Below are 15,909 nucleotides of genomic sequence, written 5' to 3'. Positions count from 1 at the left end.
AAATAAGGTAACTAGTAATCTGTAACCTATTACATTTCCAAATTAACCTTCCCAACCCTGAGTACTTAAGTACAGAACCAAGGTATGTTATTCCGATTGGATAACGCTGCTATCAGGTGGAAAGCAAGTAACTCCATGTTTCGTTTTGGACATAGTAGGTTTCTGATAGTAATCATAATTATCAAAATCAAGAGAAAAGATCAAGCTTTGTGTAGTTTTGCTGTGGAGCTCGGCAATAAAAAAGCACACACTTTTCTTTTTTTCTCTCATCATTGAGGGCCCCTTTATGCTCGAGGGCCCTGGGCACTTGTCCAGATAGCCCATGGTAGATCCCTCCATGATTCCACAACTATAAGTCAATTGTATTTGTATAGCACTTTTCATACACATACGCAGTTCAACGTGCTTAACATAAGCATGGTTGGACTGTATAGTCAGTGAGCAAGTCAGTATATAATAACCATTATACTTTGTCAACATACAATAATGATAATAACATTTGAATAACCTACCTAACAAAGCAGTTACAATTAACTTCATCATAACTGGTTACAACAATAAAAATCAAAACATAAAAAAATACATACAGTATAATAATGTAACACTCTGGGGGCCATGCTGCATAGTTTTACTTTGGATCCCTGTGCACTTTTACTTTGAAGTGAAAGTTTGAGTGTTTTCTTTTTTCTTTTCAGTATGATGGTATGATGATAATGTAAAAGTACATAGTGGTATTGTTACTTGTATTTAAGTGAAGCATCTGAATACTTATATCACTACTGACTGTTTATACACAGTCATGGATTGGCAGTGGTGGAAAGAAATCTTACCTTAGTGAAAGTACACTTTTACTTATTTAGGCACTTAGGTACTTAGGTATCAATGAAATTTCAAATTTCAAAAAGTAATTCAAGAAAATGGCTGTGAGTGTTAGGCTATATTATGATGTATTAAATTACTGCATTGTAAGCTCTGACACATGTAAGCAACATTTTACTGTTGTTGTTGTTGGTCAAGGTGTAGCTAATTTAACTACTTGATATTGAGCAGTTCAGTCCAATAAATTCATCATATGTTCTGAATGTGTAAAGAAACCAATGTCAGAAGAAGTATTCAGATCCGTTACTTAAGTTACAATACCAATATTATACTTGAGTAAAAGTACAGAAGTATTATCAACAATGTGTACTTAAACTTTGAACAGTAAAAGTGCTTTTTTTGCAGAATTGCTTCTTTTTATCTTTTTTTTAACCAGAAAGCAGCATTTTAAAGCTGTATCTAGCTGTAAAATTCAACATTTTTACATAATGCTGGGTAGATAATCTGTAACAATGTTTTATAGGTTTTATAGGTCACATGGTTGGTTTTATGTAGCCTAAACTCTTAATCTGCAAAGAAACTAATGACTCAAGCAGTTGGATAAATGCAGGAAAGTAAAAAGAACAGCTTCTGAAATTTCATATGAAGTACCATAGAATAAAAATATGGGTTAGGGTTAGGGTCATATGTTTGTCAAAGCTACACTTAAGTATGGTACCACTCTTTTAAACAGTATACTGTACTACTTTAAGTGGAGCTTATTTCCCAAAGCCATACAGTTAATGAACATCCTAAAGTTAGTCATTATTGTATGGTTTGTGGAGCAGTATAGGCTATTGCATGTTTCTTCATTTGCATTTGTGTCCTTTATGCTTGCACTGGTGTTGTATGTGATATAATGTACAATGATTAATTCCTCCAGCCTAGCCATAACTGTAACTGACAACTGTTGACTTGGACATGTGCTCTGGATTACTTATATGATCATTATTACATTACTAATACATCTGTTGTTTTTCTTCATATGTCCAATACTGTCTGTTGTTCTCTTGCACTTTTCAGATGAATACATGACTGTGTAAAACTACAACTCTAAAGTATTCTTTCTTCTTTCTTTTCTGCTGCCTCTGATTATGTTTTAATCTATTCGTACTTAACCCAGTGCCTACTGTACCAGCCACTATGTACTTATACAACAAATGCAGTGCATTACTGTGGCATACCATTGTATAGTGTGTATTCAATACATATTTGAGTTGAAGTCGATGATTTGATGTGATTTATGTGGCGTAATTGTATTTTTCATGGACACATATGGGACATTAGGTGGGAATCAAACCGAGGAGTTAGTTCAGTCTAGGAAAGCTTGGTCAGGGTGAAGCAGCAGATAGTAAGACTAATATCACTGAGTCATCGCAGAGCACTTCCTCCCCCTATGGCGCAAGAATGGAAACACAGATTTCGTTGTGTGTGCCACGAGGAACACATTACACAAAATTCAATGTATCATTTAACAACTTGAACAAATATATCGGGTTGTGGATGAGAACTACCCAGAGTATGGTACAGAGTAGTTAATGAAGTTTGCATTACGTAATTTCAAGAGGATTTGGATTTTATTTGACTACATACATGATAATTACAATCCTGTTCTCACTGTCATACGCTCGGTATAGCTAATTACGTGTCGTACGTAACATTTTTAATAACTTGAGACAAAAGGATTAAAAAAAGTGTGTACTGACTCAAACAACAGGAAACGTTGCATCAGTATGGCTAACACACACACACACACACACACAAAGAACGCTAACAACGTGCGCGCTCACGTGGGATGGACGCCCTTGTCGATCCACCAATCAGCGCCGTCCTCTCCTTGTTGATGAGCGCTGATTGGCTCACGACGACAAGCGCAGCTCACAGCTCCATTAAATGTTTTTTCCCTTTACCCATACAGTGGTAATGCATACGCACCCCGGCTTCACTTTGTGTCACACATCGCGCACAGAGCTTCGCCATGGATCAAAAGCAACATGAAGGCGAGCAGAGCGACGTGTTCGCCGGCTTCCGCACCGCCTTTAAATCTTTTGCCACAGAGGCAATTCATGTTGGCCAGGAGCCGGAGCAGTGGAAGTCAATGGCTGTAGTGCCGCCGATATCTCTTTCTACCACTTTCAAGCAGCACGAACCAGGAAACCATGCAGTAAGTACCCCGATATGCCTTGGTTATTTAAGGCGGGTGGTGAAGGGGGGGTGCACGTGCGTCAGCATAATGCACGAGGATCAAAGTGGGCTATAGATTAGAATTTAGCTGCTGGGGTATTGTTTGAAAATATTTAATATTATAACGGATAGACAGTATAACGTATTTTAAGACGATCTGTTTCCCATCAGTAGAGGAATCGATATACTCTATTAATCACAATAGGAAACTGCAGCATTAAAGCAGCCTCAGACCTAATGACACGTAAGAGGTAAATAAACAAAAACATAAAGATAAAAAATGAAAAATTAGCATTATAGATTTATAGTATATAGATATACTATAGAGACTGAATCTAAAGTTAAAATGTAATCACTATGAATACGTATTGCTTAGTAATATTCTATACAGAGTGCAGGTCTATTCTCTATACTACAACTATACAGTGGTATACTACACAGACATGTATAGGTATGTAAAATATAGGAATGTGTAGAGGTATAATACATATGTGTTTATGTGCAGGTATCTACACAACATTAAAATAATAGATTATGTTAGATCTCTTTATAAAGTCTCCTTTGTGTGTGAGTGATGTATGAGTACGTGTCATACTCTTGTACTGACGGTTATGTCAAACATAACGGTACAGCAGGGGGTGTTCCCTTTTTATTTAGTCAGGAGAGTTAGTCAAGAGTTCCACTTCCACTGCTTCCCTGTTGGTTTGACACTCAGGCACCTAGGATCACACAGCTGTTATCCCATCTCACTCTTACTAGGCATTATGTGTTGTCCACATGTGTTCACTTAAGAAGGATTGCCTTTTGTCTCTGTCAATGATTACAGATCACAAGTCTGTCAATGCCACAGTAACCGCACTGATACACAGATAACACTTAAAATGACAGATAGTAGTTGATTGAAGAGGCCGTTTTTACACTACTTACTTTACATTAAAATAAACAAATATAGATATGCAAAAACAAGAAGTCACATGTATTTGTATTCAGCATGAATGAAAGCAAACCTAGCAAAGCCTTTAAAGAACAGACACATACAAGCACATATGGCAACCAGAACTGACTAAATATCACAAATGATGTCAAAACTATACTGTTTTTTCCCCGGTTTTATTGTGTCTATTTTTCTCACATAGGCACTGTCCATGAATTTTGAACTATCACTTTTTGACTAATTGTGAGGTATATGTATAGCATTTACAGTTAAAACTACATCCTTTATTAAGCAACCAAATGAATAGAAACACCCATATTCACTGACCCTGATGATCTATTGACCTTTTGACCTTATTGAGACCCTGGCACGCTTGGCCCCTCAATAATCTGATTGAGCTTCATTGCCTCCATTTCACACAGAGCAGACCATTCATAGAAAGTTCAAATACCTATTTTACCTTTTATGTTGAATAGAAGATGGCAGTGGCTGCTGTTGGTTCAAATTGAAATAATGCAAACAAAAATAAACTTGTCCACCCAGAAGAGTTAAAACAAGCAAAAGTAATATTTGCTTTGCAGCTGTGTATTTACAGATGTTCTTGTTTTTTGCAGACAGAGAGAGAGAGAGAGTTACATAAACCATTGGCTCAATGCCATTTATGCTCCTTTTATGACTGAGGGCAACAGTCTCCAATGTCTACGGCATTTATCCAAACATGTGTCTAGTTTGAAAGGTTATGTGTATGGATAGTGTTGAGTATTTACTTAAACCTTTCATCACCGCAGTATTTTCAACAGGTGTTCATGGAGTCTGTAATGTCACATTAAGTAGTTTCTTAATGGTGGCTGTCTTCAGTCTAACAGTAATTTTAGACTTGTGTATGTTACGTACTGTAATAACACATAGTCCAATAAATAAATGGTGTCGATTTTTTTAAAGGTGAACAAGTTAAGATGCAGGTATTCGTTTTTAGTGTTCCAGTTCTGCTGACAACATAGCACTGAATAATGTACTCTTGTATCTGCATCCACAAGTCATTTGAATACAGCTGCTGACAGTGCTGTGTTATCAATGTGGGTTTTGGTTACTGTTAATGTTATAATGTGATTTTTGTGTAGGGGTTTGAATATAGTCGGAGTGGAAACCCTTCAAGAAACTGTCTGGAGAAGGCTGTGGCAGCTATGGATGGAGCAAAGTACTGTAAGTAAGATTAAGATTTATGCAAGCCTTAGCCAATCATCTCCAAGTTAAGCATCCTCTGGTGAAATAATATGCAAATGTATTTTTTTGTCTTGATAACTTTTTATGCCCCCCCCCCCCCCTCCCCGCCCCCTGCAGGCCTGGCTCTTGCTTCAGGGCTGGCAGCCACAGTGACCATCACTCACATGCTCAAGACAGGAGATGGCATTGTCTGCATGGATGACGTGTACGGAGGTGAGTTGCCCTCCTGTGAGATGTTTCTGCATTAGAAGGTAGAAAATGTACTTAATCTAACTAAACTTGAACAAAATGGTCGCTGGTGTGAAAGTGAGAGCACACTTTTAGTTTTAAATCATCACTGACTGAGTTTCACTTTCTTTATTGCAAGGCACAAATCGTTACTTCCAAAGAATTGCCAAGGAAATGGGTCTGGAGGTGTCTTTTGCTGATTGTACAAAACCAGAGCTGCTCAAGGCCACTCTGAAGCCCAACACCAGAGTAAGTCCAATATTTTAAAGTGCTCTTTGTTGTTTGTCTTACAGGTGTAGTTGTTTGTAGTCTGGTCTCTCTGCCAACAGATTTGATCATTTTATAGGTGATTTATTAAGTTAGGAAAAAAAAGTCCCTAAAGTGATTTCTTCGAGTCTGGCTTTCCTAGAATGTTACGTAATTGGGTGGACCCTTTTTTCCTTTGTGCACATTTGAATCAGTCACCATGAGTAAGGACTTTATAATAACTGTGTTTGCTGCTATTGTGAAATAACACGGTAAGGTGAGCTGTCTATCAGTTTTACCACGTTGCAGCATGACTTTGCATCTTTCTGTATCACCCTCCTGTCGTTCCACTGAAATGATGTCATCTCGTTTCCGGTGTAGCTGGTGTGGATCGAGACGCCTACTAACCCAACGATGAAGGTCGTCGACATCAAAGCCTGTTCTGATTTGGTCCACGAGCACAACAAAGACATAGTGGTAGTAGTGGACAACACCTTCATGTCTGCCTATTTCCAGGTGAGAGTGACAGATGTGCAGTTCACGCTCTTTTGATTATGAAACAGCAGCTTAATAGTTTCCTGCCATCAAATTCCAGTTCATGTGGAAACAAGTCACTTACTGAGTGTTTGTCTTGTGTACACTTTTAGCGCCCCTTGGCTTTGGGAGCTGATATCTGCATGTGTTCAGCCACAAAATACATGAACGGTAAGTTGAATGCAAACACAAGTATATTTGTTTTCTCATTTTACTCGCACAAGATCTTTATTCTCATAATATAATAATTAAGAAAGTATTACTTCTGTATTTTCAAAACGAGAGGCCCCAATATTTCTTTGTGCAAATGAAAACAATGACTTGCGATTTGGATATACATTTTCTATTTTTTCCTGTCATTTAATTGGCAGGTCATAGTGATGTGGTCATGGGTCTGGTCTCAGTAAACAGGGAGGATCTGCATGACAGACTGAAATTTCTGCAGAATGGTGAGTAGAAAGAACAACAAATGCATCTCACAGTGTTTACTACAGATTAATTTTTTTGGCACACCACATGACAGTGAAACAATATTCATCAGTTTGAGGATTTGCAAATGAGATATTTTCTACTTGGACTTATGTGTATTAATACTGCACCAATTAACTAGCTCAATGAAAGTTCATGATCTCTGCATCAGCTCTTCAAAGCTGTTTTAGAGAAAGGTCAAAAAGTCAGCCATGAATGTTTAAATCTAAAAAATAACTGACTTTAAAATCAGACAGGTGTTTTTAACAAGTTACATACCAAAGTTAAAGTGTGATTCAAGGAGACAGATTATAGACTTGTGTCAGACATTCACTTACTGTCTTGCTCCGCCACGCTATGGTTAAATCAACTTGACCTACATTCACTCATTAAACAACCAGAACATGCTCTCGAGGCCAAAGCTGCACGCCAATTTAAAACCTTTTCAGAATGGAGTATTTGTTTCTGCATTTGTTCTTCGCTTGATCGGGTTTTTGGAAGGTTTTGTAATCTCTTTTGTTTCTTTCATGTGATCTTGCCTCGGTTCAGCACTGGGTGGTGTACCGTCTCCCTTCGACTGCTATCTGTGTAACCGTGGCCTGAAGACGCTACATCTACGGATGGAGCGGCACTTCAAGAATGCCATGGCTGCTGCCAAGTTTCTGGAGGCTGACCCCAGAGTGGAGCGCGTCATCTTCCCAGGCAATATAAACAACATATCTGTTCTCATTTACTGCACATATTGTAGTGGCTTACAGTTTGTGTGTAACTCTTATCTCTCTAATACTAAACTATACAACTGTTACACATTACTACCTGCTCAGAGAACAAAAGATTAGCTGCTGTTCCAATTCTTATTGTGGGTTATTTAAGTTCACACTACCCATGAGATGCTTATCGCACTGACAGAGATATGAAATGGTATCTTGTTACCAAGTGTTGTAAACCAATTTGACAACAGTTTCCTATTTCAATGTTTCCTCCATTACAAATCAGATCATTCACAAACATTTGATCACAAGTATCACACTGCAAATGTTTCAGGGAGTCAAAAGGGCAACGATTATAGTTTTGTAACTTAAAAACTCAACATATTGAATAAATCAGCAGTGATTTACTCTGATGTTCATACCAACAAAGAACACATGAAGAACAGGTTTGAAATGTACAATTCCTTTCAGACTTTGAGCTTGTCTTTTATCTTATTGTTAAGTTTGCTAATCATTCACAACTACTGGCTCTCAGATGTCAATAACCCATCTCCCCATACACTTTAACCTTGGCATTTTTGGTTATCGCTTACAGTTACTTACACATTTACTTACACACTTACTTACATTTGCAGCTACACCTTACATCTACACCTCCGGAGTTAGAATAAACTACTCATAGCATGTTTGCAGTGAATACAGGGTCTCTGCAGGTCTTGAAAAGTCGTAAGAGCATTAAATTTAGTTTTAATAAAGTCTGAGAAGGCATTTCCTGCTGTAGACAGTAACATGGGTCATAACATTTTTATATGTGATTGCAGGCTGTCATGAGATATCCCACATGTATAAACTAGAAGTGAAACAGATAAGACAGTTTACTTTGCAGCAGGAAACTGATTCATCCTTATTTCTGGAATTTCAGTCAGCACCATCAGATATGTTGCAGGTCACGTTATTTGATGATTTATTGATTATAACTAGGAATTATTGTTATGTACTGCTGGAACATACTGAAAAAATGTGATTTAATATTAATTCTATCCTTCTTTCTGTTTTCATGTGTTCATATTTTAACCAGTATTATTCTTAAAGTACCAGTGTGTAGAATTTGGTGGCATCTAGTGGAATGGACTTTTCACATCCTCTTTCCCATGTTGCACCACCATATTTGTACTGTAGCCCAGAACAGACAAACCAAACACTGACTCTAGAGAGGGCCGTTTGTGTTTCTTTGTGAGTTTTGCAGCCACTGTAGGTTCTCTTACATACTTGGAAGGTGACGGGGAGGTATATTCAGCTCATTGCAATCTACAACCTCGCCGCTAAATGCTACTAAATCCTACATGCCGGTCCTCTCAAAGGTCTTAAATTTTATTTGGTGGCAGCCAAGCAACCAAGCCGAAATCTTGGAATGTGCACTTTGACACACTTTCAAATAAGTACCTAAATTAAAAATAAGCATGCTCAAACCTGCACATCATCCATGTGTCTCTGCTTTTGTTGATTGAATTCACTGTAAGTGGTTATTACAGGATTTGTTGACTTGACTGACTGGTTTCATGTGTTTTCCCACCCTCTCTTGTTACAGGCCTGCCCTCTCACCCCCAGTATGAAGTGGTGAAGAAGCAATGCACCGGATGTCCGGGGATGATCACCTTCTACATCAAGGGGAAACTCGAGCATGCCACCACCTTCCTCAGTAACCTCAAAGTAATTTGACAGCAACGTTTTTTTTAATTTAGACTTAAAAGTTCACAAACTGTAGCGTGAGTTTAGAAATTGTGTGACGGTTTTGTGATCAGAGCGGTTTATGTTCAGTTTCCCAGACTGACAGGGCAGATGGGGGAAAAAAACACAGATTATGCTGCTTTGGAAAGGGTAGGGTATTTTAGGGCATTTTAATCTCACAGATATAGAGACATATTTTACTACGCTAGTAATGTTGTAAAAAAAGCTTTTGTTAAAATTTTATGACTGAGATAAATCAGAAGTTGTACTCAAAGAACGCCTTTGAGTGTTTGCCAAAACCAGTCAAGTTCACCTTTATGACTATCTACTTCACCAAATGTGTCGGTTTAGTTGTTGATTTTGAACAGCTTTTTATTGAATCATCATGCCTCTTTCTTTATAATTGGTCCACATTGCCTAACAAAGAGCAGATTGTATTTAGCTGTCAATAAAACACCTCCATATGTTTGCTGTTAGGATGTTAAAAAAATCATCCAAACCACAAAAATGCTACCTTAGCCTGGAGCTATTCTGTAGTTGATTGTTTATCTTCATATTTTTACTTAATTTATCAATACTATTTAGACTTTTTCACACCATGTATGTGTTTTACTGCACTATATTATCACCTAATGCCTCCTGTCCTCTTCTTACTTCAGATGTTTGCCATAGCTGAGAGTCTTGGTGGTTACGAAAGTTTAGCAGAACACCCGTAAGTATCCTTTTTATTCTTAGTATTAAACATAAATGACTAAAACTGACTTACATTTACTTTAACACAAGTTGTAATGCAACAAATGTCACCACAAGAGGGCAGCAGAGATCAAGAAGAAATCCTTTTCAAGTCTTTCTCAAACGTGCCTTTTATAGAAACATTGAATTTTGGTTATGACGCCTCTCTCCTAATCTCTGTTAAAACATCAGGATGTTTGTCACTATGAGGCTCATATTTAACCAACATGTCCTCTATCATAATTCAGGGCAATTATGACTCATGCATCAGTGCCAGAAAATGAGAGGAGTGTCCTGGGTATCAGTGACACACTCATTCGACTCTCTGTGGGACTGGAGGATGAGGCTGATATCATTGAAGACCTGGAGCAAGCACTGGCTGCTGCTGTAAGTATCAGACAAACAACACTTAAACACTGCTAGGAATTCCTCAGAGTGATATCTTTTATCAGACAAAATAAACTCAAATATCTCAAGGAACTCAGTTGCCTGAGAAAGTTATCTTATCTTCTGTACACTTATTAGTCAGAAATAATCAGAGATAACTCATTTTCTTAATGTTCTCTGCAACTTCTGTTTAGGTCTGTTTTTTAAAGCATCCGATTGTCAGGCTCTGCTTTGCTCATTGACACTCATCAAGTGTTTCTCAAGCTGTGACTTAGTGACAGAAGCCAGTTAGCTATAATTCAGGTTTAACAGAGGAGTCGGAGTTATGGCTTCTCACCAATACACCACTTGTTAATGATTTTTAGAACAAGATCACAACAGCCGTAGGATAGACCATGATTAACAGAGTTTCCTTTCATCTTCCCCTGTAGCAGGTACATAATTAGACTCAATAGAGGTTAATGTCAGTGGTTTTGTTTGGTTACATTTTAAACCACAGCTAACTGTTTTTTCAAATCATTCAGCTGTATGTTAGAAATTTGAAAATGTACATTTACAAGCTGCCACTGTATCATATGGATGAATGGCTGCACATTCATCCTGTATAGACAGAATACACATTGCTTGATTGACAGATTGATTGCAGCATTTAGCTTTGTGGTCATGGTCAGGGTCAGAGTGTCAAGCTTTCGAATAACTTCAGTGTAAATGTGAGTCTGACCAACACTGGATTTTTGTGGCAGATGTCGATACTGACAGCAGGGAGTCAAAAAATCCATTATTTTTATATCCACATATAATCTTACATATACGGCATATAATATACCTAAACGGCTTTTGTAATGATCCCTCTAATGTGGTTATCAAACACTTGTGACAAAGATATGCAATGGAGGCCATGATAATTTAAAGTTTAGCAATAAATTTGATTTGTATAAAATAACATCAGTGCACTGAAACAGTAAATTTAACTCGGAATTTAATATTTAAAAATAACTACAAATGAATATATCAAACTTAAATTAAGAAAAAGGATTTAAAAAATACTGTCCAGAATACAATACAGATATATCTATGATAGGCCAATATCGACTGATCATATTAACGGACCGATAAATCTGTAAATCTGAGTATATATTACTTAATACATAAATACATGATATCGAATAGTTTAATTTCTGTGTTATTAATACTAAGCAGAAATGCCAGCCAACAGAAAATTGAATTCACCACAGCACAGTACACTCTGATCTCTACAGAGTTTGAATGCTGTGAAGGAGATCCAGATGGCACACGTGTGGCTAATGATTAATCACAGAATAAATGGACCTGTGGCTCTGTGTACTTTTTCAAGTACACAATTATATCTAATCTCAAAGCTGTGTGCCACGAGAGTTACAGGCTGCTCTGGTGATGTAAGTGTAATCTAAAAAACATCATTTAAAACGAGCAGTGCCGTTTCCAAGCAGTGCAAAAAAAAAAAAGAAAATAAATCCAAAATAGAAAACCACTAGATTGGTATTTATATATTTGTCTTGTATTGTGCAGAATTGAAACACATATGCCATAATGAAGACAAATCATCCGCAGAAGAAGTGAGAAATATCTTGGGAACATTTAGGGAGAGCCAGGCCAGGAAGGGTTGCAGACCAGGATTGAGTTAGGTATGCAGTGGTTTCATGCCGTGCACTTTGTAGAGGGCTGTGACGCACCCTCCCATCCCATAAACCCCCTCTCCCCGCTACATGGTCAGATCCATCATGCACTGTGATTGCTTGGTGGAAAGAGGTTTCTGTATCTCTGCTGCGGTCTGAGTTTAAGTCCCTCTCTGAGCAGCTCACTGGGGATATTCATCCATTTGCACTTGCTCAGCAAATCTCAGACATTTTACACTGTTAATATGTAATCTTCTATAGTCTTCTTTCTGTCGCCCTGTTAAAGTTTAGAAAGATGTTTATAGATTCACACAAACTCTCTCACAGCCTCATGTCCTCAGTGAAAAATGCATGAAGTTGATTTATTAGCTGCATTCTTTTTCTTTGGGTTTTTTTTGCTGTGGAAAACTTTCAAAGTATTTTCTGCTTATGAGAGCAACGCATGAAGTACTGCAGTGTTCCCAGAATCCATTTTTAAGTTTCTTCATTTCATTTCTCACCTCCGTGCAGTGCTTTGCACCATTGCTTCTCAAATCTGGCATCTCTCTCCTCTCTTGGATGGCTGGTGTCGACATCTGAGGTTTTATTACATCTCTGTCTTTCCCTGTACTCTGCCTGCACATGGCGGCTTTATCAAACAGAGTATTTGGCTGGATTCCTTGTTTGAAAGGTTTATCACAAGTTTGCACCATGTGGAAAAGAACAGAAACTAATGTAGAAAGCAACAGCTCATTGAGCTACTATTTGCCCTTCAGGACTCAACTTCAAGTGTATATATTTAGCTCCAGTGTGCCGGTTTGGATGATTCACTACTAGTTCCCACCTACCGCATTACTATCAGGAAGGAATTTGAATTTCCTAAAACTGGTTTGCCACCTCATGCAGCAGTCTCCTGTTGGGTGGCCTGCGCCTCCTCAGATCCAGATAATGTCTCTGAAATCCTCTGCTGCTCATCTGTAGCAAATGGTAATTTAATGGAGACAAATATCTCTAATGACTGTCTGTTGTCCCGGGAAAAGGCACCTCTGATTGGTGAAGCGTTTAATTGGATGGGACAGCAGGTTAGAATGGGGAAGGCTGTTTAATTTCCGGTCAAGTGTCCTCATCCTGATGTTAGTTTTGAATCACAAACTTGGTTGCTGGTTAATCAATGGGTGGATATCATTTTATAATGTTGTTGCTGTAAAATGTTGCGTCTGTGGTGTTTTATTTAATCTTTATTGCAGTCATTTTGGCATCCTGCCTCAGCTCATCAAGCAAAGAAAGAAACAATGATGATATTGATAGCGCTCCTTTTTCTTCTTCTTTGTGTGTCCTTTCAAATTGTAGCATGTTGCCTCAGTGGATTGTTTCCTGGATGTGAATTGTAAGAGTATTGATTTCATCAGTCAATTTTCCTTTTCCTGTTGTCTTTTAATAGCATCCAAAGAAGAAGTGAAACATCTTCAGTGCATCCTCGAGGCTGAGGTTGAATCAGTCGCACTCAGAATGAACACCAGAGGTACTTGAAATCATCTCAGTTCAACACACAAACAGCATAGATTCACCTATCAGGGAACAACTTGTTCTTGAAATTATATAAATCATGCTATCTGTGAATAATTAACATAATTTTTACTTGAGAATCTTAATGATGCATATTTTGCTAGAACATCAGTTGTAATCTTATTTATCGTATGCAGGTTTTGCTTTGTTTTTATGTCTGTTTGTGTTTTGTTTGGAGGGCTTTAATGGAGCAAAGTGATACGAAGTCCTGTTCTGTCAAGATTGATACTAAATGAGGTTCTGCAGGAAAAAAAAAACACCAAACTGAATACTTTCCTTATAAACTAGCAACAACCATCTACTTCAGGTTGTATCCTCGTTTGATGCACAGAACCTGCCTTCCAAATGAAACGTTTTATATCACTATTATGTCCTTAGTGCATCTGCAGCTGTAGTGTACTTGCCTTAATTCCTAATTCTTACATATTTTGTAAAACATGTAATGTGTCTGTGTATTAATGAGAATACAAACTAACAAGACTCAGACAGAGATCATGCTGCCACCTACTGTCCAAATGTCAAAACATTTTTCTCTGTCTTCCCTGTCACCATCTGCTCACAGCCTTATGGAAGCGTTAGATGACTGTCCTCACACCACGAAGAACAAATAATCCTCAAAAATAATGAGTAGAAATATGTGTAATTAAATGCAGAAGCACAAGTTTTGTTTGACTAGAATTGTGTGTGCTTTGTTAAGAAGAGTAGAGGAATCCACTTCCTCATGTTTGAGACTAATCAGGATATTTGCCAAGAATAAAGGAGTGTTTGTTACACATGTTGTCTTGCCTTATTTGGAGTACAATTTTCCAGCAATGACGGTGTGTTTTCTTTAATAGTCACAACTTGAGGCTATTACAGGAGTATTTTACCCATGCACTCCCTTCCTCTGTTTCCTCCTTTAGTCACATATCACATCACTGCTCAAGTATACGCTTCATTTGGGACAGAGCGCTTGTGATCAATGTCATTTATGTAACTGACAAATCCATTAAAATCAGTTTGGAGTATACGTCTGTGGGTCTCTCACTTCCTCTCAACCGTCTTCCCGTACAAACACAAGTGGAGTAATTGGGAGTTCGGCATCTGTAACTGTGGCAAGTCAATATGCCACATTCAATTTAGCCTGGATAATGGAGGGCTGCACACTGAGGTTTTAGCTGATGGGTCAAATGAGCTTAGCTGCTATCCTAACGACTAAACCATCAATAACATTTCCACAAGGAGACTGAAGGTTTCAGTTATCTGTCGAAGACCAATTATCATATTAAAAGTTTTGGTTGAGTGTAACTTTAATGTCCTGTTACTTTGACCATGTAATGGATTTTACACCTCCAAGGAGTTTCTGCAGCAGCCATTCATATTTTGTATAAGCGTTTAGAATTTGCAAGTTTAACCTTATGTCTTATTTTTGCATCACCATGGTGCCTCACAGGACTTGAACTCTGACATGTCTGGGTAGTGGATTGGGTCAATAAGTGGTCAAAATGGAAACAAGACTGGAGTAGCTGCCACTGAAGTGTTGAGATTCAGCTCATAAAACACTAGGACTCTACTCATGCTGCGATATCTTTTCACTGAATGTGTGTCTAGTTGGAAAACGTCATTCAATGTAGGTTTCTTTTGGTCAACTCCCTTCACTCAGCCACAGCCTTTTTTGGAGAAGGGGTCTCCATCAGCTCAGTCTCCAAAATGGACAAAAAGTCACTCTGATGACACTCAGTGGAGTCATGAGGAGTCATGTTGTGGCTACGTGGGGTTTGGTGTTTGTGTAACAGATATGATACATTCGCTGCCAAATGATATGTACTTTAAATGAAATAAGCAGCAAAAGTCTTCAAGATAAACATAAAGTGCTTGTTGTGACTTCTAATGAGTGTTTCAAACTGTTGCATCATTGTTTGAAAAAAGAAAGTAAAAACACCCGCTTCTGCACTCCATCACTTCTGTTGACACTCATATAAGCAAATCAGTAGATAAGAGGTCTGGAGAAAAATGCTGTGTGCAGAAAATGCAAATATTGTTACTCTGAATGAAATTTTCAACCTTCATTGTGCTGCAATTCAACTTCATTTTGTTACAAAAGGTTTCTCCCCCCTTTTTGTTGCATATAAAATGTTATTTCAACAGCACTTGAGTAACTAACTTTAGTATACTTTAGTAGCTACATATGTATACTTGTCTAAAACACATGAACCATTTGAATAAGCTTAGTCTGGTCTATGATCCCATTACAGCTGGGCAAACTGGATGAATGTGATATTATCAAAAGCTCCAACACGGCTACTAAATGGACATTGTGATGATGAGATTGTTCTCTTTCATTTAATTCAGTTATGACCTACGCATTTTGATGTTTTTCGACCTGCAAATCATCAAATACATTTTTACTTCATGTCTCTAGACCACATGCACAACAGCAACAATAAATCCAGGAGCTGTTCATTTAGTGAGGAAAATTTGACCCTGATCAAGTGTG

The 15,909-nt window shown here is 37.9% G+C and overlaps 1 protein-coding gene across 2 annotated transcripts; it reads left to right on the top strand.

The window, feature by feature from the left end:
* The first annotated feature begins 2,762 nt into the window (after window positions 1-2,762).
* LOC128361352 (cystathionine gamma-lyase-like) lies at window positions 2,763-14,208 on the top strand. Of its 2 annotated transcripts, XR_008321579.1 has the most exons (13): window positions 2,763-3,022; window positions 5,098-5,179; window positions 5,318-5,413; window positions 5,568-5,677; window positions 6,056-6,190; window positions 6,322-6,379; window positions 6,580-6,657; window positions 7,226-7,378; window positions 8,975-9,096; window positions 9,774-9,826; window positions 10,095-10,233; window positions 13,309-13,389; window positions 13,996-14,208. XR_008321579.1 is itself a non-coding variant. In XM_053321781.1 (12 exons), exons 1-12 carry the CDS (start codon window positions 2,837-2,839, stop codon window positions 13,324-13,326), a joined length of 1,230 nt encoding a protein of 409 aa, XP_053177756.1. In that variant the 5' UTR covers window positions 2,763-2,836; the 3' UTR covers window positions 13,327-14,208. The 2 variants fall into 2 exon arrangements, 1 of the variants encoding a protein (XP_053177756.1); XM_053321781.1 differs by having other exon boundaries at window positions 13,309-14,208.
* The last annotated feature ends 1,701 nt before the right edge of the window (window positions 14,209-15,909 follow it).

Source organism: Scomber japonicus, chromosome 7 (genome assembly GCF_027409825.1).
Source record: "Scomber japonicus isolate fScoJap1 chromosome 7, fScoJap1.pri, whole genome shotgun sequence".
Taxonomy (NCBI): Eukaryota; Metazoa; Chordata; class Actinopteri; order Scombriformes; family Scombridae; genus Scomber; species Scomber japonicus.
The sequence above is the reverse complement of the archived record's forward strand: the minus strand, read 5'-3'. Positions and strand labels throughout refer to the sequence as shown.